Here is a 23,983-nt window from a genome sequence, read left to right as displayed (position 1 = left end):
GAGGAGGAGGAGGAGGAGGAGGAGGAGGAGGAGGAGGACTGTAGGGTCCCTGATGCTCTCTGAGCTGGGTGGTTTTCTTGCAGATGTTTCATGACCCAACTAGGGAACGTCATCAGTGCTAGAAAGGAGGAGGGCTTGTGGAAAGGAAGAGGAGGAGGACAACGACAACGATGATGATGACAACGACAACGACAACGACTGTGGGGTCCTTGGTGCACTCCGAACTTGGTTTTCTTGCAGACATTTCATGACCCAACTAGGGAACGTCATCAGTGCTAGAAAGGTTTTGATCTCTGTTTACGGAAGTCTCCTTGGTGATTCCTTAATTAGGCTGTTGTTTACTGTTTAATTGTCTGAGTTGGTAGTTCCTGAATTGGAGTGATGTTTATAGCAAGGAACCTCCAAGTCCATTTCCACCAACACTAAAAGTGCAAATAACTAGTGTATAAACGGAGAGCAAAACCCCTTTTCCTTCTAGCACTGATCATGTTACAAGGTTGGGTAATGAAACGTCTGCATGCAAACAATCAAGCTCAGAAAGCATCAAGAACCCTACCATTTTCCTCCCCCTCCTCCTCCTCCTCCTCCTTCTTCCACTCCACAAACCACACCCCTTCTAGCACTGATGATGATACCTAGTTGGGTCATGAGACATCTGCAAGCAAACCACCCAGCTCAGAGAACTCCAAAGACATCTTAGCTGCTCGTTTTTGTCTTTTGATCTGATACACAATACGTTTCTTTGCAACTTTTCATCTCTTTCTTTTTCTCCCTCTCTCTTTCTCCGTCTGCGATCTTGCTTCATATACTACCTTTCAAATACTATTTGATACCTTCAGTTCCGTTTTCCCTCGTAAATCGAGCTTGTAGCCTTCTTTGAGGGCATGCAGGATCTCGACCGTGCGCAGGTTGACATGGATTCGATAAGCTGCAAAAATAACACACACCGACACGCACTTGGAAACGCCGAGTTTAAAAAGCACATCACAATTCAACCTACACAGGGTTCTGCAAAACGCAATTGCCAGGGTGGGCGCGAGGAGGTTCAGAAAAGCTGAGAGGGTGGCTGCAGTGTGCGTTGAAAGAAGCAGAGCTTAGATTGTGTCGTCTCAACCATCTCATTGTCAGTTTTTGCCCTCTCCTACAGACTTTCCTTGTTAGGTTCGAACGAACAGACTCGCACGTGTAGAGTTCAAACTAGCTACTTCACTGTTCTCTGCCTCTAGTACAGGAATCTCCTCAGAACGACAAGTTTCGCCTAGGGAAAAACTAGATAAAGGCATTCAGGAAGGGTCAGGCCTAGGCCTTTTGTGTTTACTTAAGGATTCCAGACTAGTTCCCTGCTTGATCGTCTCCTCCTGACTGGCTCGCCAACATTGCTGGAGGGGAAGCAAAGAACGTGACGATCTGCAACTCTCCACAGACAAAGATGCCGTGTTTGCAATAGTGGCAAATATCTGTAGCTCGGGTAGAGGATGAGGGTGGAGGTCTGTTCTCTGAGCTTGTGGGTTGGTTTCCGTATGTTTCGTTACCAGGCTAGGCCACATCTTCAGTGGTGTTTAGGGGACGTCTATGTCAGTGCTCTTCTATTTATAAGGGCTTCAGTTGTGGGAGTGTAAGTGAGGGTCTTGTGATGAGTCATCAGAGAGAGGCTGGTGATGGGTCTTGGGATGGGGAGGTTACTTCAGGCCAGGGTCCTTGGAGGGTGTGAGTTATCAGTAGGTCAGGGGTGAGTCATCAGTGAGAGCAGTGGTGGGATTCAGCTGGTTCGCACCAGTTCGACAGAACCAGTAGCTAATTTTTTATTGCTCAGGCCCAGAATGGGCTTCCGGAAGCGGCATCCACACAGAGAACCGGTGGTTCACATATTTGAATCCCACCACTGAGTGAGAGGCTGGTGATGGGTCTTGCGATGGGGAAATTACACCAGGTTAGAGTCATTGAAAGGTGAATTGCTGGTGGGAATGGGGGATTGTGTGGGATGGGTGAGGGTCGTGGGAGTGGGGGATTGCGCAGGATGGTTGAGGGTTGGTGCTGTCTCCAGTTGGCTGTGTGGTTGATTTGGATTCTGAGGGGTTTGTCGGCTGGTTGTAGATCAAAGAAACTGTGTTGTCCAAGGCAGAAGGTTAACAACTGGATTTGCAAAACTCGTTCACCCGTGTTCCCTAGGTGGGTTTTCCCTCTGGACACTCGGCCGTTCAATCGGCGAGCTCCTTCCAACCCAAGGATGCATTACTCACGAAGGCCGGTGGACTCCATCCGCGAGGCAGTGTTGACCGTGTCCCCGAAGAGACAGTAGCGTGGCATGGTCAGTCCCACCACGCCAGCCACGCAAGGCCCTGTCAAGAACATTAGACAAATTCAGTTCCTTAAACTTTGGGAGCAGGTTTCAACCGCTTTTCGGTACCCGTCTTATTTTTAAGGAAGGAAAAGGCAGAGAGCCACCAAAAAGGGGGCATTCTTCAGCCTTGCCGCGACATTCCCGATGACCTTACCAGAGTGCAGGCCGATGCGTATCCGGACAGGTACGTCTGGCATATGGCGCATCTTGAAAGTGCCAACGGCACTGAGGATATCGAGGGACATGTTGGCGATTTCACCCGCGTGTCGGTTCCCGTTCCGTTTCGGCAGCCCAGAAGCCACCATGTAGGCGTCGCCAATGGTCTCCACCTGTCAGTCAGAACAGGAGTGGTGAAAACAGCCGAAAGGTCTTGAAAAAGGGGACTGGGCTTAGCCCAGGAGATGGGAAGTGAGGCATCAAGCACTCGTAGTCAAAAATCACATTTAAGAGTTGAGCCACATTTTGGCATTTAGCGTAAAAATCAGGGGTAAAGTACTGGCTCTTGGAAACGGCATTAGTAACTTCCCAACCTCATTTATCAATGAGCTCAAGGTAGAGTCTCTCAGACTATTTAACAATTTCTTCCTGAGTTTGTTGTAGACAGAACAGAGCTGCTCTTTATGACCTAATCTCCAAACGAATTCTTCTCTTAACAAGAATTGAAAGGGACTTTGGAGGTCTTCTAGTCCAGCCCCCAAAGAGACCCTATACCATTTCAGACAAATGGTTGTCCAATCTCTCCTTAAAAACCTGCAGTGATGGAGCACCCACAACTTCTAGAGGCAAGCTGTTCCACTGATTAATTGTTCTCACTATCAGGAAATTCCTCCTTAATTCTAGGTTGCGTCTCTCCTTGATTAGTTTCCATCTGTTGCTTCTTGTCCTGCCTTCAGGTGCTTTGGAGAATAGCTTGACTCCCTCTTCTTTGGGGCAGCCCCTGAGATATTGGAAGACTGCTATTTGATTTAATTCGGTTTTATTGGGGGGGGAATGTATTTATGTTTTGTTTTAAATATGTTGTGCGCCGCCCTGAGTCCCATTGGGAGAAGGGCGGCATATAAATTAAATTAAATAAATAAAATAAATAAATAAAATAAATTCCCCCAGTCCTTCTTTTCATTAAACTAGACAAACCCAGTTCCCGTAACCGTTCTTTGTATGTTTTAGCCTCCAGCCCCCTCATCATCTTTGTTGCTCTTCTCTTCTCTTTTCCCTGTTGATTGTTTATATTTATTATTCCTCCCAGTTCTTGATCAACCTCTCCTAATCTCTCACGCTAGCAGAGATTGAATCTAAAAGAAGAGAGGTGTTTCAAACAAAAGCAACTTAGGTTGATATGCACCACAGCCCTTTTTTTTCCCTAAGGCAGTGGTTCTCAACCTTTTTAATGCCGTGACCCCAACCGGTCGTAAGTCGAGGACTAAACCGGTCGTAAGTCGAGGACTAAACCGGTCGTAAGTCGAGGACTACCCAACCGGTCGTACGTCGAGGACTTTCCTTGCCCGGGAGCGCCGCGCATGCGTGGTTCCGCCCCCTGCACCGGCCGAGGCGTAGCTGGCAAGCGGCAGAGACGGAGCAGGCCGACCACCAGCTGGCCCAGCCCAAGGGAGGTAAGGCACCCGCCAGAAAAGGGGGGAAAAAATGGCGGACAGCCTTGCTTGGCGACCCCCATGAAATGGTCGATCGACCCCAAATGGGGTCCCGACCCACAGGTTGAGAACCACTGCCCTAAGGTCCTCCAACTTTGTAGAAATCTAGTTCCCCAGGCCTATATCTTCGCTTCCAAGAAGCATCGACTCGCTGAAAAGCCAACAGGCAGAGAATATGATCTTTGTACGATGGCACCAAGCACCAAGGCCACCTATGGTAGTATCCTGTTCCTCCCCATCCCTGCCCCCACCAAGCTATCGCATTGCAATGAACAAGGACATCCATTCAATTTCGCAGCTATTCAGATTGTTGGATGAGCAGGGACAAAAACAGCCAGGGAAGTGATTGAAGCCTGGGAAAGTCAGTCAACAAGGAGTGCTAATTTACCATCAGCGTATCAAGTGCTTAGGAGGCGAGGGTGTGGCAGCACAAGGAAACAGCAACCAACGACTTAATAGCCAGCCTTCCATGCCCCAATCAACAACTAAGGAACCACACACAACAGGCGCCATATAAACACCACACACAGATTACCCCAGAACACACAATCTGAGATGTTTCCTGGAATTGGGCTCCAGTATGAGTCCAAAAGCTCGGAATAACTAAACCTCTGGATCCCGGTGACCGACTCAGATTGGATCCTGCAACATTATCCTGGGACACGGATATTCGCCTTCGTTCGCAAGCTATCTTCCGCCCATCACAATGATAACCAAGAAGACAGATCTATCTTTCACCTTGTAAACGTCATGGGAGCCAATGATGGCATCAAAGAGGGTGTACAGATCGTTGAGCAGGTCAACCACCTCAATGGGGTCACTCATGGCCGAGATGGTGGTGAAGCCCACAATGTCGCTGAAATATAAGGTCACCTCTTCGAAATATTCGGGCTCCACTGGCGCACCCGTCTTCAGGGCCTCGGCCACAGAACTGGAGAGATGACAAGCAGAAATGTCAATTGATGGGGCCGATCAGCTTGAAAATACCAAATAAATAATGCTGGGCAAATTTGCAAAAATATGGGGGTCTTGAAAAATGGGCTTGCTCAACCTATTCCCTCCCAAATTTGTTTGAATAAAGGGATTCTTAGCCAGCATATTAACTGAATCTTTCAATAGATAGTTAAGTTAAGTTAAGTTAAGTTAAGTTAAGTTAAGTTAAGTTAAGTTAAGTTAAGTTAAGTTAAGTTAAGTTAAGTTAAGTTAAGTTAAGTTAAGTTAAGTTAAGTTGTTATGTTAAGTTGTTAAATTAAGTTAAGTTAAGTTAATGATAGTAGTGTTCCAATATCTCAGGGGCTGCCACAAAGAAGAGGGAGTCAAGCTATTCTCCAAGGCGCCTGAAGGCAGGACGAGAAGCAACGGATGGAAACTCATCAAGGAGAGAAGCAACCTGGAATATAAGGAGAAACTTCCTGACAGTCAGAACAATTAACCAGTGGAACAACCTGCCTCCAGAAGCGGTGAATGCTCCAACACTGGAAGTTTTTAAGAAGAGACTGGACAGCCATTTGTCCGAAATGGTATAGGGTTTCCTGCCTGAGTAGGGGGTTGGACTAGATGACCTCCAAGGTCCCTTCCAACTTTATTATTATTATTATAAGTTAAGTTGTTGTTAAGTTAAGTTAAGTTAAGTTAAATTGTTAAGTTGTTGTTATGTTAAGTTAAGTTGTTGTTAAGTTAAGTTGTTATGTTAAGTTGTTAAGTTAAGTTAAGTTAAGTTGTTAAGTTTTTGTTAAGTTGTTAAGTTGTTGTTAAGTTAAGTTGTTAAGTTAAGTTAAGTGTTAAGTTGTTAAGTTAAGTTAAGTTGTTAAGTTGTTAAGTTAAGTTAAGTTGTTAAGTCACGTTAATTGTTAAGTTAAGTTGTTAAGTTGTTAAGTTAAGTTAAGTTAAGTTAAGTTAAGTTAAGTTAAGTTAAGTTAAGTTAAGTTAAGTTAAGTTAAGTTAAGTTAAGTTGTTAAGTTAAGTTAAGTTAAAGTTGGCAGAAAATCAATATCTGAATAACGGAATAACAGAGGTAAAAGAAACCTTAGAGGTCTTCTAGTCCAACCCATTGTTCAAGCAGAAGACCCCATATCATTTCAGACAAGTGGTTGACCTGTCTCTTCTTAAAAACCTCCAATGTTTGAGCACCCACAACCTCTAGAGGCAAGTGGTTCTACTGATTAATTGTTCTCGCTGTCAGGAAATTTCTCCTTAGTTCCAGATTGGTTCTCTGCTTGATCAGTTTCCATCCGTTGCTTCTTGTCCTGCCCTCTGGTGCTTTGGAGGATAGCTTGACTCCCTCTTCTTTGGGGCAGCCCCTGAGATACTGGAACACTGCTATCATGTCCCCCCTCATCCTTCTCTTCATTAAACTAGACATTCCCAATTCCAGCCACCGTTCCTTATATGTTTTAGCCTCCAGTCCCCTGATCCTCTTTGTTGCTCTTCTCTGCCCTCTTTCTAGAGTCTCAACATCTTTTTTGCAAATCGTGGCTTCTGTTCACATTCTGTGTCTGAATGCCCCTTTATTGCAAACATCCCCATGGCGTCTGAACCTCTTTCTACTTTAATTTGGATTCCTATTTGAACAGGGAGTTGGTCTCGGTGACCTAAATGGAACCTGGCAATTCTGGGGGTCTGGAAATCTGTAGGACTCTCCGCGAACTTCTTGACCTGGTCTCCACCTTCCCCACTGAAGGTCTTTTGGATTTGGAGAGACTCACGGGGGCAGCATCTGCGTCAGCAACTTGTCGGTCTTCTGCTTCTCGACTTCCAGCTCTTCGGTCCTCTCCCGGATCAAGTCTTCCAAGTTGCTGGAATATTGCTCCAGCATCCGTAGCATGGAGTCAATGATGTTGGTCTTCCTACCTTTGTTGATGCCCTTAAACTGGGGGAGAAGAACAGGAAGAGATGGAGAAACCCAGTCTGTTTTTATATCTCAGTATTAAATTATATACGTACTGTCGTGGTTCCGACAGATGAAACTCTTCGGAAGAACATTCGAGGCATTGTTCACCTTTGACACGTACTATATTTTTATGTATGAAAGGGAGGTTATAGAACAACAGAATAACAGAGTTGGAAGGGGCCTTGGAGGTCTTCTAGTCCAACCCCCAGCTCAAGCAGGAGAACCTATACCGTTTCAGACCAGGGACTGTCCAATCTCTTCTTGAAAGCCTCCAGTGATGGAGCGCCCACAACTTCTGGAGGCAAGTCGTTCCACTGGTTAATTGTCCTCGCTGTCAGGAAATTTCTCGTTGGTTCCAGGGTTGCTTCTCTCCTTGATGAGTTTCCATCCGTTGCTTCTGCTTTCAGCTGCTTTGGAGAAGAGATTGACACCCCCCCCTCTTCACTGCAGCAGTCCCTCCAGTATCAAATATTTAATATACAGCATATTTATTTAATATTTAAATATCTCTACATCTATCTATCTATCTATCTATCATTATCTATCTATCTATCTATCTATCTATCATCTATCATTATCTATCTATCTATCATTATCTATCTATCATTATCTATCTATCTATTATTTGTCTGTCTATCTCTATGATCTATCACTATCTAGCTATCTAGCTATCTGTATCTATCTATCTATCTATCTATCTATCTATACACTCTATCTATTTATCTAACCAACCAACCTACCTACCTATCCATCTATCTATCTATCTATCTATCATCTATCTATCATTATATCTATCTATCTATCTATCTATCTATCTATCTATCTATCTATCTATCTATCTATCTATCTATCTATCTATCTATCTATCTATACACTATCTATTTATCTAACCAACCTACCTACCTACCTACCCATCCATCCATCCATCCATCCATCTACCTACCTACCTACCTATCCATCCATCCATCCATCCATCCATCCCTCTATCTATCTATCTATCTATCTATCTATCTATCTATCTATCTATCTATCTATCTATCTATCTATCTATCTATCTATCTATCTATCTATCTATCTATCTATCATCTTGTCTAGTTTAATGAAAAGGACTGGGGGAACATGACAGCAGACTTCCAACAGTTGAGGGACTGTCACAGGGAAGAGGGGGGTCAACTTATTCTCCAAAGGGCCTGAAGGCAGGACAAGAAGCAACAGATGGAAACTCATCAAGGAGAGAAGCAACCTAGAACTAAGGAGAAACTTCCTGACAGCGAGGACAATTAACCAGTGGAACAGCTGGCCACCAGGTATTGTGGGCGCTCCAACACTGGAGGTTTTTAAGAAGAGATTGGACAGCCACTTGTCTGAAATGGTGTAGGATCTCCTGGCTGAGCAGGGGGTTGGACTAGAAGACCTCCAAGGTCCCTCTGTTAGTCTGTGTTCTGTCTCCTTCCCCTCTGGTCTCCTAGCCCCCATTCCTGGGCTCACATCACCTGATCAAAGACTTGATTGATGTTGGGTCTCCTTTCCGGCTGTTCACTCCAGCATTCCTTCATCAGCTGGATGCACTCCACCGGCGCTTGGTCGATGGAGACTGAGGGGCGGCAAAAAGGAGGGGGCTTCTTCACCTTCTTGATGATCTCTGCTTGGACAAAGACAAAATGCCCCAGAAGTTCTCGGCACAAATCCCATCATTCCCCTGGATAGCCCACCAAAGAAATAGCCCCAACCCATACTAGTGTGGGAAGAATCCAAAGAAAGAAATATTCTGGGGAAATATTAAAAAGGCAGAATATTATATTTCCCCCAAAGGATCTTAAAGGCAGAAACCAACCACACACACACACACACGTCTCTCTGCCCCAAACAGAAACCTGGTCTGCAGAAATGCAGGTGTGATAATCTTGTCAGAAAGATGGGAGCCAGGAAGCTGATGGGATTAGAAAGACAAAGATCCCTAGAGTCAACAATCCCTCACACCAAAAAATCCAACACAGGACATAGCCATCAGCCCCAGCCCCAGGGAAGCAGGATATGACCTTTGGGACACAATAGGATTAACCCACCACCATCAGAATACCAGAAAGGCAGACACAGACTCAGGTCCAAGTCCACGCCACAGGAACAACTCCAAACAAAAGCCCAAGAAGGTATAAAAACCCACCACTCCCTGCTACATGTGGCCGGTTTTTCCCAGAGCCATCTTGCTTGAGCAGGGGGCTGGACTAGAAGACCTCCAAGGTCCCTTCCAGCTCTATTCTATTCTGAATTCTGAATTCTGTCTGGCTCTCCTCTTCAATAAACTGCAACCTTCTTTCTAAAGCAGTCTCCATTTTGATTATTCCCAGCTTGGACTGGACCCTGATGAAAGATTTTTCTTCCAACAATAGGAACTGTGAAGGAACATAATATCTCTATTTCAGGTAGTCCTGGAATTACGACTATAATTGGGAGCGGAATTTAATCATTTAAAATTATTAAAGTTGCTGGTTGAAGGAGTCATTCTGCCATCTTTCGTGACTAAGGTGGGACTAGAACTCCCGGCCCAAAGTCACCCAGCTGATTGGCCCAAAGTCACCCAGCTGATTCTCATGCCTAAGGCGGGACTAGAACTCTCAGTCTCCTGGTGATTGGTCCAAAGTCACCCTGTCACCTTTGATGCCTAAGGCGGGACTAGAACTCCCAGTCTCCTGCTGATTGGTCCAAAGTCACCCAGCTAACTCTCATGCCTAAGGCAGGACTAGAACTCCCAGTCTCCTGGTGATTGGCCCAAAGTCACCCGGCTTATTCTCATGCCTAAGGCGGGACTAGAACTCCCAGTCTCCTGGTGGTTGGTCCAAAGTCACCCTGTCACCTTTGATGCCTAAGGCAGGACTAGAACTCCCAGTCTCCTGCTGATTGGTCCAAAGTCACCCAGCTAATTCTCATGCCTAAGGCGGGACTAGAACTCCCAGTCTCCTGGTGATTGGCCCAAAATCACCCAGCTGACTCTCCTGCCTAAGGCGGGACTAGAACTCCCGGCCTCCTGACGATTGGCTCAAAGTCACCCAGCTTTTGTGCCTCAGGCGCGTTCACAGCTTGCTTCTCTACGTGATCTCATATCTTAATAGGCAAAACGATTCCGGTGCAACGGAGTTACAGGGAAGAAAAATATCGATATTCGGCAGAGCACGAAGTTGGCACCCAAACCACGGTCCCCCTCCTGGTCTGGGACGTAGGCAGAAGGACCACCCTTAACCAGGAACGGAGCACCAAGCCAGAAGGACCAACGTTTGGTCTGGGTCCGAGCCAGCAGGTGGGGTTCCCACCTCGGTGAGGACCTGAGCGATGGGCCAACTGGGTCTTCTGACTCCAACCCCCTCCCCGAACCACAACCGGCCTTCTCTTCCTCGCTCCCCTCTCGGTACCTTCCGGGCTCATCTCCAGCATGCAGTAAGGCGCCGCGCGGCAGATGACTTCTTGAATAATGATGGAGATACTATAAATGTCTCCCCGGAAGGTGCCTTTCCGTTCCAGCGCCGGGTTCCTCAACAATTCCGGCGCCGTCCAGAAACGGTCTGGTGGAATAAAATTGGGGGTGGGTGGGCTAGAACAGGGCTTTTCAACCTTTTCACCCATTGTACCACTTTTAGGATAGGGCAACATCCGAGAACCACCAGTCGCCTAGCAAGGTGTCAAAAACTTGATGACCCAAAAAAAAAAAAAGGAAAAAAGTGATAAAGTACAGGTAGTCCTCGACTTACAACAGTTCGCTTAGTGACTGTTTGAAGTTGCAATGACCCTGAAAAAAGGGCCCCCCAAGCCACAGCCGAGCAAGACACCTGCCTGCCCGCCCGACGGCGCTCTTCCTCCTGTCCGAGGTTTTCATTGTTGTGAGCATTTCTGTTGGGGATTGGCAGCGGGGGTGGGGTGGTGGGTGTTTGGTTTTTATTCCCCCCGTCTGCTGGGTGGTTGCAGCAGGTTTTAGTCACTTCACAAGACCCTGGGACACTGTGACCGTCATAAATATGAATCGGTTGCCAAGCATCTGAATGTAAATCACAAGACCCTGGAGATGCTGCAACATTCCAGCTGATCTGCGCTTCTTCTGGGTTCAGCAGAAGTGCCAGGATCAGCGCCGAGCTCCAGCTGGAGCCTGGCGCTGATCCTGGCGCTTCCGCTGAGCCCTGACAGCCCTGAAGAAGCGCCAATCAGCTGGAAAGCGGCACTGATCTTGACGCTTCCACTGAGCCCTGACAGCCCCAAAGAAGCGCTGGTCCTGGTGCTTCCGCTGAGCCCTGACAGCCCTGCAGCTCCAGCCGTCTCTCGCTCAGGCTTGTGCGGTGCTGCCACCGGTTCAGCTCATTCCCCTCCACCGCTACCACTTTTCTAGGATGCTCGCGTACCACCTGCCAGGTGCCCATGTACCACAGGTAGTACCCGTACCACTGGTTGAAAAGCCCTGGACTAGATGACCTCCGAGGTCCCTTCCCGCTCTGTTAATCTATTCATTCTGTTCTAAATGCAAACCGGAAACATTGAGGACTACAGGAACCATCTGGGCTTCAGTTTGGGATGCAGACAACCCAGAAACTCATCCCCAACAGCCTTGCGCCCGTCTTCAACAGGGGAGGGACCCAGGGCAGAAGACATCCTGCAGCCAAGATGGCTCCACACCCATTTGCACCGCTCAGGTGACCCTGAGGACGCAGGTAAACCTCCAAGTGGCCTCAACGGCTCTCTAAAAGAAGGCAAAGGACCAGCTGTCGGGTAGGAGTATAAATCCTTCCACTCCCCACCCTTCAGTCAGAGCTGAAGAAGCTTCTGGGATGGGAAGCGAAACGTCTTCCAAGAAGAAAAAGGAAGTCCAGTTGCTTCCTGGAAAAAGCACCTTTGGGACAACCACGACCTGGATAACTGAGAATCTCCGTAGACATTTAGGACAGGGATAGGCAACCTTGGCTCTTTTATGACTCGTGGACTTCAACTCCCAGAATTCCTGAGCCAGCATGGGGGAACTATGGCCCCCTTTATGACTTGTGGACTTCAACTCCCAGAATTCCCCAGCCAGCGTGAGGGAACTATGGCCCTTTTATGACTTGTGGACTTCAACTCCCAGAATTCCTGAGCCAATAAGGGGGAACTATGGCTCCCTTATGACTCGTGGACTTCAACTCCCAGAATTCCCAAGCCAGCCTGGCTCAGCTTGGAAACCTCTCCCTTTCCCCTCAGCGTGGCTGGCTCAGGAATTCTGGGAGTTGAAGTCCACGAGTCATAAAAGAGCCACGGTTGTCTACCCCGATTTAGGACTTCAGTTTCTTTTTTTCAGTGCTGTCGCCACTTTGAACGGTCACCAAATGAATTGTTGAAAGTCGAGGATCACCTATATGTCCTAGACTTTTTATCAGCCCACCTAAATTCCCTTCTCGCTCCCATCTTTCCCTACTGACCCTCAGGCTTCATCGGATCCCGGGTCACTTTCTGAGCCTCCAACAATTCGTTGTATCCGTGATCCGAGACTTTCAGGACAAAACGGCCGTCCACCACGCAGTTCCGAGACTTCAGCCGGCCGTGAGGGAATTCCTGATGGTGCAAATACTTCATTCCCTGGAGGAGGAGGGGGGAGAAAAGAAGAGGAGGTGAGCAGGTCTGGCCCACGTCGCAATGTGGGTAAGTCCTCGTTGAGCGACCACAGTTAGCACCAGCAATTTAGTCACCAAGCAAAGCAAAACCGGGATTCTGCTTACGGTGGTTTAGCTCTCCTTTGGTTTTCGGGCCCGTGAAGGTTATGAAAACACAGGTCGTCCTCGACTTACATCCACAATCGAGCTCAAAGTTTATGTCGCTAAGCGAGACATTTGTTAAGTGAGTTTTTCCCTATTTTACGACTTTTCTTGTTGCGGTTGTTAAACGAATCGCTGCAGTTGTTAGTAACCTGGTTGTTCAGTGGTTCTGGCTTCCCCCATTGACTTTGCTTGCCAGAAGGTCGCAAAAGGGGATCACGTGACTCCGGGACACTGCGACCGCCATAAGTATGAAACCAGTGGCCAAGCATCTGAATATTGGTCCCATGACCATGGGGATGCTGCAACGGTCGTAAATGTGAAAACCGGTCATAAGTCTTTTTTTTTTCAGTGCCGTTGTAACTTTGAATGGTCATTAAATGAACTGCTATAAGTTTCTCCTGCTTGAGCAGGGGGCTGGACTAGAAGACCTCCGAGGTCCCTTCCAGCTCTATTCTATTCTATTCTATTCTATTCTATTCCATATTTTCTGTTTCTGTTCTATTCTGTAATTCTATTCTATTCTATTCTTATTCTTATTCTTATTCTATTTTTATGTTATTGTATTGTATTGTATTGTATTGTATTCTTTTTGTATTTTATTATTCTATTCTATTCTATTCCATTCTATTCTATTCTGTATTTTATTATTCTATTCTATTCTATTCTATTCTATTCTATTCTATTCTATTCTATTCTATTCTATTCTATTCTATTCCATTCTGTATTTTATTATTCTATTCTATTCTATTCTATTCTATTCTATTGTTCTGTTCTGTTCTGTTCTGTTTTGTTCTATTCTATTCTGTTCTATTCTATTTTTATTCTTATTCTATTTTTATGTTATTGTATTGTATTCTATTCTATTCTATTCTATTCTATTCTATTCTGTATTTTATTATTCTATTCTATTCTTATTCTTATTCTATTTTTATGTTATTCTATTGTATTCTATTCTATTCTAAGTCGACTACCTCTGTGAGGATTGGTTCTGAAGTTACTTTATCAGGACCACTGTAACTATGAACAGTCACTGAACGAGGCACTCACTAAATGAGGACTACATGTTCTTTCTGATCAGGGCGATCTGTACAATTATATGAAGACACTATGCCATCATAAACTCGGGAATAAAACATTCTGATCATCCTAAAAAAATATTTTTAACTATCAGTGGGTTTTCCTACACGTTCTCCCTCTTAGAACCATGTTTGATCATGATAGGCAGATCTCTCCATGTCTGAAACCTTGAATTTGTTTCTTAAGAGCTTCAGATGCTCACAGGTCCTGATTGATGGTGGTTGAAAGCAAGAACTGAGAACTTTCTACAAGTCCTCCGGAAGCTACTGCAGGAAAGATCTGCAAATTCTCTGGCTGGGCCATCCTTGATGGTCCCAAAGTTGTCCATCTCTACCAACTTTGAGGGCCACCAACTTCTTCAAGTCCTCCAGAAGCTACTGCAGGAGAGATCTGCAAATTCTCTGGCTGGACCATCCTTGATAGTCCCAAAGTTCTCCATCTCTACCAACTTTGAGGGCCACCAACTTCTTCAAGTCCTCCAGAAGCTACTGCAGGAGAGATCTGCAAATTCTCTGGCTGGGCCATCCTTGATGGTCCCAAAGTTGTCCATCTCTACCAACCTTGAGGGCCACCAACTTCTTCAAGTCCTCCACTAGCTACTGTAGGAACCATCTGCGAATTCTCTAGCTGGGCCATCCTTAATGGTCCCAAAGTTGTCCATCTCTACCAACTTTGAGGGCCACCAACTTCTTCAAGTCCTCCAGAAGCTACTGCAGGAAAGATCTGCGAATTCTCTGGCTGGGCCATCCTTGATGGTCCCAAAGTTGTCCATCTCTACCAACTTTGAGGGCCANCATCCATAATGGTCCCAAAGTTGTCCATCTCTACCAACTTTGAGGGCCACCAACTTCTTCAAGTCTTCAAGTCCTCCGGAAGCTACTGCAGGAAAGATCTGCACATTCTCTGGCTGGGCCATCCTTGATGGTCCCAAAGTTGTCCATCTCTACCAACTTTGAGGGCCACCAACTTCTTCAAGTCCTCCAGAAGCTACTGCAGGAAAGACCTGCACATTCTCTCGCTGGGCCATCCTTGATGGTCCCAAAGTTGTCCATCTCTACCAACTTTGAGGGCCACCAACCCTTTTCTCAACGCGAGTGACTATTCCTCATCCCAGCCTCATGTTTTTCCTAAACTGGATGTCAGGACAACTAGATCTCTTTCCCGGGCACCTTGATAAGGTCCAGCAGCAAGGAGGATTTGAACATCCAGTCCAGTTTCATGTCCTCATTACGGAGAAGGTCCTCGAGGCTCCCGCGGGCGCAGTGCTCTGAGACGACAGCAAAAATCCCAGCGTCATGGAAGAAGCCTATAAAAAGGTTTAGGTTTTCGTGTCTCAGGTCCCGCAGCTGAACATGGGGAAAAACAAAAGGGAATAAGAAGTGAGAGTCCTCCAGCACCCAGGATGGTGGGAATGGCTAGAAATGTTTCCTGTAGAAGTCCTTCTCTGTCTTAAGGCCCCACATGCTTCTAACTACCATTGTAGATCTTCTCCGTCTTAAGTTCCCACGTGCTTCTAACTACCATTGTAGATCTTCTCTGTCTTAAGTTCCCACGTGCTTCTAACTACCATTGTAGATCTTCTCTGTCTTAAGTTCCCACGTGCTTCTAACTACCATTGTAGATCTTCTCTGTCTTAAGTTCCCAAGTGCTTCTAACTACCATTGTAGAAGACCATCTTCTCTGTCTTAAGTTCCCACGTGCTTCTAACTACCATTGTAGAAGACCTTCTTCACTATCTTAAGTCCCAACATGCTTCTAACTACCATTGTAGAAAACCTTCTTCTCTGTTGAGCGTTTGGAAAAAGTTCAGAGAAGAGCAACTAAGAGGATCCAAGGCCTACCCATTTTGGGAAGAAAGCTCTTCAAGAACTCACCTTGCAAAAAACTTTTTCCGTGGTTGGTTTGATTTCCATGCTCTTTCCTCCGGGGAATCTTTTCAGCCACACCCAGTCACCCTAAAGGTGGGGGAGGGGGGGCGACAAGGAAGGGCATACATGGTGACTCTCAACCGTTTTGAGGGCTTAAAAAAAGCAGGAAGGAAGGGAGACCCCTGCCCCGTGTCAATCCAAGCTGATGGGTTAGGCCAGAGGTCCCCAACCTATGGGCCGCGGTGCTCTACCTGGCTGTGGAATCTTGGCTGCCAGGCCACGTGGGTAGCTGGGCAGTGCACGCGCGGGTGTGCGTGCTCACCCCTCCCTCGTGCCACCCTTGCCGTGAGTGTTGTGCAGGCGGTGGCAGTGCTGCTAGTATCATTGTTGCCGTGAACCTTCCGTGGGGGGCAGCAATGCCATGAGCAGTAGGTGGGCCACACCATGATCCTCGTAGGGGGCAGCGGCGCGAGCCTTGTGCCGGGGTGGCATCGCTGCAGGCCGCAGCGCAGTCCTTGCGTGGGGCGGTGGCACAAACCTCGCGCCGGAGCGGTGGCACGAACCTCACACCGGGGTGGCATCACTGCGGGCCGCAACATGAGCCTCGTGCTGGTGGTAGCATTGCCACGAGCCTGGCGGCAGTGGCACCACAAGCCTCACACAGTTGCTGGCATTACTGAGAGTCTCATGTGCATGCTCGCAGCCGTTTGCGTAGTGCACATGCTCGCAGCCCCGTTTGCGTGGTGCGCATGCTCGCACCCTGTTTGTACGTGCACGCATGGCTGCATTCACGTTTGTGCATGCAGGTGTAAGGCGCCTGCCCCTCCCTCTCCCACCGGGCTGCCAATCCAAAAAGGTTGGTGACCTCTGGGTTAGGGTAACCAAGTGGTTTCGTAAAGATGTTAGACTTTACGATGTTAGACTTTACGACGTTAGATTGCCCTTGGACAATCCACAGTGGACAAATCAACAAAGTCTCAAACCCAAATCCTTCATGACTTTCCCATGAAAGATGATGACCTCAGGAGTTGATCCTTCTTCTTGATGTTCCACAGTTGATGTTCAGGTCGACCTTGCCCCACCATATTCTTTGGATGGGGGGCTCCAACCTTTGCAGGAAACAGCTTTACATCTGAGGTCCCTACTGTAGGGCCTCCACTCCCACCACCCAATACTGAAAGAATTTGGGACCAGACACGACGCAGGAAGGAATATGTCTTCACCTCAAACACAGCTATGTTGTTCTCCTGATCCGCCCCATTTTTCAAGCTTTTCTTCTCCGAGCAATTTCCCCCAGGACTGTCATCCATCTTCTAGGGAGAAAGGAGACAAGTTAGGATAAACTAAAGAACGCTCTGAAATAATATTATTCAGCAACCGTTAAGAACAAGACAGGTGGACATAACCTTGGGTAGATACATCTACATTTTGATGGTCCCAAAGAACAAGAAAAGTGGACATAACCTTGGGTAGATACATCTACATCTTGATGGTCCCAAAGAACAAGAAAAGTGGATGTAATCTTGGGTAGATACTGTACATCTACATCTTGATGGTCCCAAAGAACAAGAAAAGTGGACATAACCTTGGGTAGATACATCTACATCTTGATGGTCCCAAAGAACAAGAAAAGTGGGTGCAACCTTGGGTAGATACATCTACATCTTGATGGTCCCAAAGAACAAGAAAAGTAGACGTAACCTTGGGTAGATACATCTACATCTTGATGGTCCCAAAGAACAAGAAAAGTAGACGTAACCTTGGGTAGATACATCTACATCTTGATGGTTCCAAACAACAAGAAAAGTAGATGTAACCTTGGGTAGATACATCTACATCTTGATGGTCCCCAAAAACAAGAAAAGTGGACGTAAACTTGGGAACATACATCTACATCTTGGTGGTCCCAAACAACAAGAAAAGTGGACGTAAACTTGGGAACATAAATCTACATCTTGATGGTTCCAAACAACAAGAAAAGTGGACGTAAACTTGGGAACATAAATCTACATCTTGGTGGTCCCAAACAACAAGAAAAGTGGACGTAAACTTGGGAACATAAATCTACATCTTGATGGTTCCAAACAACAAGAAAAGTGGACGTAAACTTGGGAACATAAATCTACATCTCGATGGTCCCAAAGAACAAGAAAAGCAGATGTAAACTTGGGAACATAAATCTACATCTTGATGGTTCCAAACAACAAGAAAAGTGGACGTAAACTTGGGAACATAAATCTACATCTCTATGGTCCCAAAGAACAAGAAAAGCAGATGTAAACTTGGGTAGATACATCTACATCTTGATGGTCCCAAAAAACAAGAAAAGTGGACGTAACCTCGGGTAGATGCATCTACATCTTGATGGTCCCAAAGAACAAGAAAAGCAGATGTAACCTTGGGTAGATACATCTACATCTGGATGGTCGCAAAGTTGGCCATCTCTACCAGCTTTGCAAGGCCAGCGACAGTGGTCTTTTGACACCACCTCTTTGCTTGCGTTGATCTGCGTCGGTCATTATTCGCTCAGCCCGGTCTCTGATTTTGGAGTGCTTTACTCAATAATCACAACTTCCTATCGCCGTGGGGTTGTGTTCTTCTCAAGGTTATCGCGTAAAAACTTGCTTACCTTCCCGCCGTTTGGGAGATCGATGAAGGTCAGGTCCTCCGCAGTCAGGGCAATTTTGTTGGGTCCCTTCGTGAGATTGGCATGCTGAAGTTGGCACCTGTGAAAAGCGAGGCGAGACATTAAAAATATCGGAAATGAAAAACGCTCGCCCGTCACCGAAGCAGGGAGGGGCAGACAACTTCCTGTATGACTCCCAAACGCCATTCTGGAGTGGGGACTTGTAAGAGGATCACATGAAACTCACCGGAGATAGTAAGCCAGAACAGATCCACCCAGGAGCAAGAGAGTAACAATGAGGAAGAGGAGGAAAACAAAACCGACACCCACGCCTGGAAGGAGGAAGAGGAAAAAAACACTCATTTTCTTTGGACTGAGGTCCACCAGGATTAAGACAAGTGGATGTCCAGTTTCCTCTTAAAAACCTCCAATGTTGGAGCACCCACCACTTCTGGTGGCAAGCTGTTCCGCTGGTTAATTGTTCTCACCGTTGGGAAGTTTCTCCTTGATTCCAGGTTGCTTCTCGCCTTGAGTTCGAACTACTCTATTGTTCCAAGCCTACTTTACAGGAACCTCCCCAGATTGGCTGCTTTTGCCTGTGAAAGGCTACACAGGGCTAAAGGCATTTCAGGGCAGTCACACAGAACTTACACTGAATTAACAGAGTTAATGGTCTGAAATGGTCTAGGGTCTCTTGCTTAACCAGGGGGCTGGACTAGAGGACCTCCAAGATCCCTTTCAGTTCTAGTCTGATTCCGATTCTGACCTTTTCGGTAGATCTGACCTATCCAGTCTGACATGGCTTCCACACTTACCCCCGGCGCAAATGGTGCCGCGGTTGAACCAACAGCTGGAGTCCGAAGCTGGCTTGGTGTTGTCAGGCCAATGGACGCCCCGTCCGGTGAAACGCAGGATCCCGGCGGCCAGGTCGACTTTGTAAACGGGGTGAAGGCGGCTGCCCCTTCCATCCGTGTCCAGGATGACGTAAGGCACCTCGGCCCCTCCGTTTTGGTCCGCTGACACCGGCTGGCTAAACCCTTCCAGCTCAAAGTCCTTGGCGTGTTCAGCAATGGTGGTGCCCGCCACCCTCTTCCCGGAGAGGCGGGCGTTTTCCACGGCCTTGGCTAGGAAGTAGACGGCGTTAAAAATGGTGCCGAACAAAGGATGGGCCTGCAAGGAGGAGGAAAAAAGGACAGATTGCACCTTCTACACCGTACTTTTGTCTACATTCGGTCCGTTTCCATCCGTTATTCCCGGTCTGGCCTTCAGGCGCTTTGGAAAGTTGCGCCAGCAACTGTGAGAGGGATCTTGGGAGTCTTAGTGGACAATCAATTAAATATGGGTCAACAGTGTGCAGTGGCAGCCCAAAAAGCCGATGCAATCCTCCTCCTCCTCCTCCTCCTCCTCCTCCTCCTCCTCACCACCACCACCACTCCCTTCTAGCACTGATGATGTTCCCTAGTTGGGTCATGAAACATCTGCAAGAAAATCACCCATCTCAGAGAGCACCAAGGACCCCACTGCAAATAGGCTATCATAAATAGGCACTAGAATTGCCTATTGTACGTAGAAATGCTGGCTTCTCCAGGAGAGAAGACACATCACATAGTAAAAGTGTTAATGCCACTTTACAAGGCATTGGTAAGGCCACACTTGGAATCCTGCATCCAGTTTTGGTCACCCCGATGTAAAAAAGATGCTGAGACTCTGGAAAGAGTGCAGAGAAGAGCAACAAAGATGATTAGGGGACTGGAGGCTAAAACATACAAGGAACAGTTGCTGGAATTGGGGATGTCTAGTTTAATGAAGAGAAGGACGAGGGGGGACAGGATAGCCGTGTTCCAGTATCTCAGGGGCTGCCCCAAAGAAGAGGGAGTCAAGCTATTCTCCAAAACGCCTGAAGGCAGGACAAGAAGCAACAGATGGAAACTGATCAAGGAGAGAAGCAACCTAGAACTAAGGAGAAACTTCCTGACAGTGAGAACAATTAACCAGTGGAACTACCTGCCTCCAGAAGTGGTGAATGCTCCAACACTGGAGGTTTTTAAGAAGAGACTGGACGGCCATTTGTCTGAAACGGGATAGGGTTTCCTGCCTGAGCAGGGGGTTGGACTAGATGATCTCCAATGTCCCTTCCAACTCTGTTATTCTGTTATTATTTTTTCCTTCCTTCCTTCCTTCCTTCCTTCCTTCCTTCCTTCCTTCCTTCCTTTCCTCCCTCCCTCCCTCCCTCCCTCCCTCCCTCCCTCTGTCTTTTTCTCCACAATTGGGGCTCAATTCTGGTCCTAAGTCAAGGACTACCTGTATGACCCTTATTCCCACCACCCCAGCCCCACTTCCTCCCAACTCAGGCACCACCTTCTCCACGCTGAGCTGTCCGGGGATCTCTCTCCTCTTCTGAGCCTCCTCAAAGGCCTGCCGGAAGGAATACTCCGGCGAGTCTACGGTGATGGTCAGCACGGCATCGTACGCCCAGCGTAATTTGACGTTGTCCTCCAGCACCGCGTAGGCCTCCTCCTGGTAGGGCATGCTGTAGGTCAGGGCATCGTAGGGGATGAAGATGTAACTCCCTCTGGTCAGGCCCGTCTCTTCGGCCTTCTCCAACAGGAGGCGCTGCTCTTCCCCACCCAACAGGACGGAGTGCATGCACATGATGACCGCTGCGTAGGGAAGGGAGAGGAGGGATGGTGGAGGAGGAGGAGGAGAAGGAAGAAAAAGGTGGAAGGGGAGGAGGAGGAGGAGGAGGAGGAATGGGAGAAGAAGAAGAAGAAGAAGAAGAAGAAGAAGAAGAAGAAGAAGAAGAAGAAGAAGAAGAAGAAGAAGAAGAAGAAGAAGAAGAAGAAGAAGAAGAAGAAGAAGAAGAAGAAGAAGAAGAAGAAGAAGAAGAAGAAGAAGAAGAAGGGGGAGGGGGGAGGGGGAGGAGGAGACATGAAGGAGGAGGAGGAGGAGAAGGAGAAGGCATGAAGATGGAGGAAGAGTGCAGAACACAGAATCCTGGTTTGAACATCACTGAGATATAATATTAGGACCATCTTAATAGCAAGCCAGGTTAGCAATGAAACTATGGAACCAGAATGGGGTGATAGTAAGCCTTTGTTGATAGAGTTGAGATGTTGGCTGTTCAACCATGTCTTGGAGATAGGTTCTCCTGACCGAGAAAGAAGCTGCATAAACACGTGGCTGAGTCACATGGCATGCTCCTTGTCATATAAACCAACATTTATAGAGTCCCAGAGTTAGACAGGAGCTCTGCAGCCACCAAGTTCAACCCCATCGATCCCGAAACTCAAATCCCAGGTTCGTTATATCTTTGAAGGCTTCCAACCCAGGGGAAGGAACCACTTCCTGGGTCAGTTGATGCCACTGTCCAATTTCTCCTACTAAGGAGAAGGTCTTTTTCCCTCATGTTCTCCTAGAATCAACTTTCACGTAGCTTTGGATCGAGGAAAAGAGGGTTTCCATTTTCTTTCTGTGATAGTTTGGGGAGTCAATGAGAAGCTGGAATCGTCCAAACCAATCCAGAATTGAAGAAACCATCATGATGAGCTTATTTACCTCAGAAAAAAGAATGGAAAGTAGGTTTCCATCTTCTGTCTGTGATCATTTTTTGAGTAAATGAGGAGCCCGATCCATCTAAGTTAAGCGAGAATTGAAGAAACCATCATGATGAGCTTCTTTACCTCAGAAGAAAGAATGGAAAGTAGGTTTCCATCTTCTGTCTGTGATCATTTTTTGAGTAAATGAGGAGCCCGATCCATCTAAGTTAAGCCAGAAGTGAAGAAACCATCATGATGAGCTTCTTTACCTCAGAAGAAAGAATGGAAAGTAGGTTTCCATCTTCTGTCTGTGATCATTTTTTGAGTAAATGAGGAGCCCGATCCATCTAAGTTAAGCGAGAATTGAAGAAACCATCATGAGGAGCTTCTTTACCTCAGAAGAAAGAATGGAAAGTAGGTTTCCAACTTCTGTCTGTGATCATTTTTTGAGTAAATGAGCTCGATCCATCTAAGTCAAGCCAGAATTGAAGAAACCATCATGAGGCGCTTCTTCACCTCAGAAGGAACCATAAGGTGACCTTCTCGTAAGACAGACTCCATATCTTTCAAACCTAGGGTTTAACACACCTATGTTAGATCTCTCCTGAGGAACATCCGCCCATCGCAACCATACCTCGTACGTTGTTCGCCTTCTTGATCTTTCGAAGAGCATCCTCCACCCCGCTCGGTTCATCTTCCATGGTGGTCATCACCGTGACGGGCAGGCCAAAGTTCCTCAGTGAGTCAGCCAGGCTTTGTCCCACTTGGACCCAGAGATCTTCCTTCGAGGTGATCACGGCGACGTGAGCCCACTGGAAGTGCTTAAGTACAGTGTAGAGGACAGCGGAGGCCTGCGGTAAGGGCCGCGCAAAAGTCCCGAAACGTCCCACCTCGGCGTCATCCGTCAAGCAAGCCCAGGAGAAGATGGGCTTGTTCCAAGTTTTGCCCAGCATCCCAGCGGCCTGGCAGACCGTTGGGTTAACCGGACCGACGAAACCAGAGGCGTAGTATTCTGCGTTGACTAAGCCCGTGAGCGCCTTGGAGGTCTGGCAGTCTTCGTTGAGGAGGATGTAATCGAACCAGTATCCCTTGTTTAAGGTTGGGTCCTGGTTGATCCGACGCACGGCCAACTTGGCGGCTGCCTCGGGGTAGGCTCGGGCGTAGATGGAGTCACACTTCCAGGGACCTATCACGCCGACTTTGAAGGTCGTGGCGTGGACGCTGAGAGGAAGGCGAAGAAGCAGAGGCCAGACAAGAAGGGACCACCAAGGGGGTCCTCTACAGTAGGTCCACCTCGGATGGTTGGAGAGCCAAAGCAGGAAGCCCAACCAAACCCGTGTCATGCTGTGCCGGTGATCTTCAGAAACGATCTGGTGGAGAGGCAAGGAAGGGGAAAGGAAGAAGGCACAACTTCAGCTCCTCAGGGACCAAGTCCAGAAATCTTTGGGCCCATCTCCTGCCATCCACTTGATCAAGGGTTGCTCTTCACTGTCCCTAGACGGAGAGAGGAAGGAAGGAAGGAAGGAAGGAAGGAAGGAAGGAAGGAAGGAAGGAAGGAAGGAAGGAAGGAAGGAAGGAAAAAAGGGAAGAACGAAGGAGGAGAAGAAAGAGAAGAAGAACATCAGAGCAGGCTGGAGAAGAATTCAGAATCCCTCCCGTTGTTGGGGTTTTTTTCCCCCCTACAATTTCCAACTAATTTGATTATATTGGAAAAGAGGATTTTACTTACAGGTAGAGGGGCGGAATGAAAATAGGTCAGATACGCACGTACAACTGCCGTTACTCACCATCTCGGTGAGGACCCGGAATTTGGGTTATCGGTAGACGAGAAGACATATCAAAACTGTAGCGTTAGCTCCATAATAGGCACAACGCAACCCCCCAACACGATGCTTCTCCCAAAGGTTGAGCCTCAACTACTCAAGGGCTCCACTCCTGCTTTGAATGTTCCCTTAATTTAATGGCTAACTCAACAGTCTTGACATTTGAAAGCTATAGTAGATGGGGTGACACAGAGGACTGGTCCAAAGGAAAAAAAATGTATATTTAGGCCAGCTCAGGTATGTGTCGTTTTTCCTTTTGGATCGTCCGATCAGATCACAGCTTCCTTGGAGGGGTGATGGGGTCACCATCCGTCCTTCACGACAGAACAACCAAGCTCAGAGAGCACCCCACAGTTTTCCTCCTCCTCCTCTTCCTCCTCCTCCTCCTCCTCCTCCTCCTCCTCCTCC

The 23,983-nt window shown here is 47.3% G+C and overlaps 1 protein-coding gene across 1 annotated transcript in view; it reads right to left on the bottom strand.

Moving 5' to 3' along the window:
• Positions 1-23,095, bottom strand: part of LOC107297126 (retinal guanylyl cyclase 1-like) — a 25,403-nt gene extending 2,308 nt beyond the window's left edge. The window contains exons 1-16 of the mRNA XM_029286232.1: positions 22,387-23,095; positions 20,575-20,876; positions 19,032-19,386; positions 18,464-18,548; positions 18,220-18,316; positions 16,814-16,903; positions 15,597-15,677; positions 14,892-15,068; positions 12,310-12,466; positions 10,288-10,437; positions 8,374-8,522; positions 6,696-6,859; positions 4,729-4,921; positions 2,496-2,670; positions 2,241-2,339; positions 834-928 (exon numbers count right to left, since the gene is read on the bottom strand). Coding sequence (XP_029142065.1) covers positions 834-928; positions 2,241-2,339; positions 2,496-2,670; positions 4,729-4,921; positions 6,696-6,859; positions 8,374-8,522; positions 10,288-10,437; positions 12,310-12,466; positions 14,892-15,068; positions 15,597-15,677; positions 16,814-16,903; positions 18,220-18,316; positions 18,464-18,548; positions 19,032-19,386; positions 20,575-20,876; positions 22,387-23,095 — 3,078 coding nt within the window. The remainder of the gene's footprint in view (positions 1-833; positions 929-2,240; positions 2,340-2,495; positions 2,671-4,728; positions 4,922-6,695; positions 6,860-8,373; positions 8,523-10,287; positions 10,438-12,309; positions 12,467-14,891; positions 15,069-15,596; positions 15,678-16,813; positions 16,904-18,219; positions 18,317-18,463; positions 18,549-19,031; positions 19,387-20,574; positions 20,877-22,386) is intronic.
• Between the last annotated feature and the right edge of the window lie 888 nt (positions 23,096-23,983).

Source organism: Protobothrops mucrosquamatus, unplaced genomic scaffold (genome assembly GCF_001527695.2).
Source record: "Protobothrops mucrosquamatus isolate PMUCROS unplaced genomic scaffold, P.Mucros_1.0 scaffold3151, whole genome shotgun sequence".
In the NCBI taxonomy this organism is placed as follows: Eukaryota; Metazoa; Chordata; class Lepidosauria; order Squamata; family Viperidae; genus Protobothrops; species Protobothrops mucrosquamatus.
The sequence above is the reverse complement of the archived record's forward strand: the minus strand, read 5'-3'. Positions and strand labels throughout refer to the sequence as shown.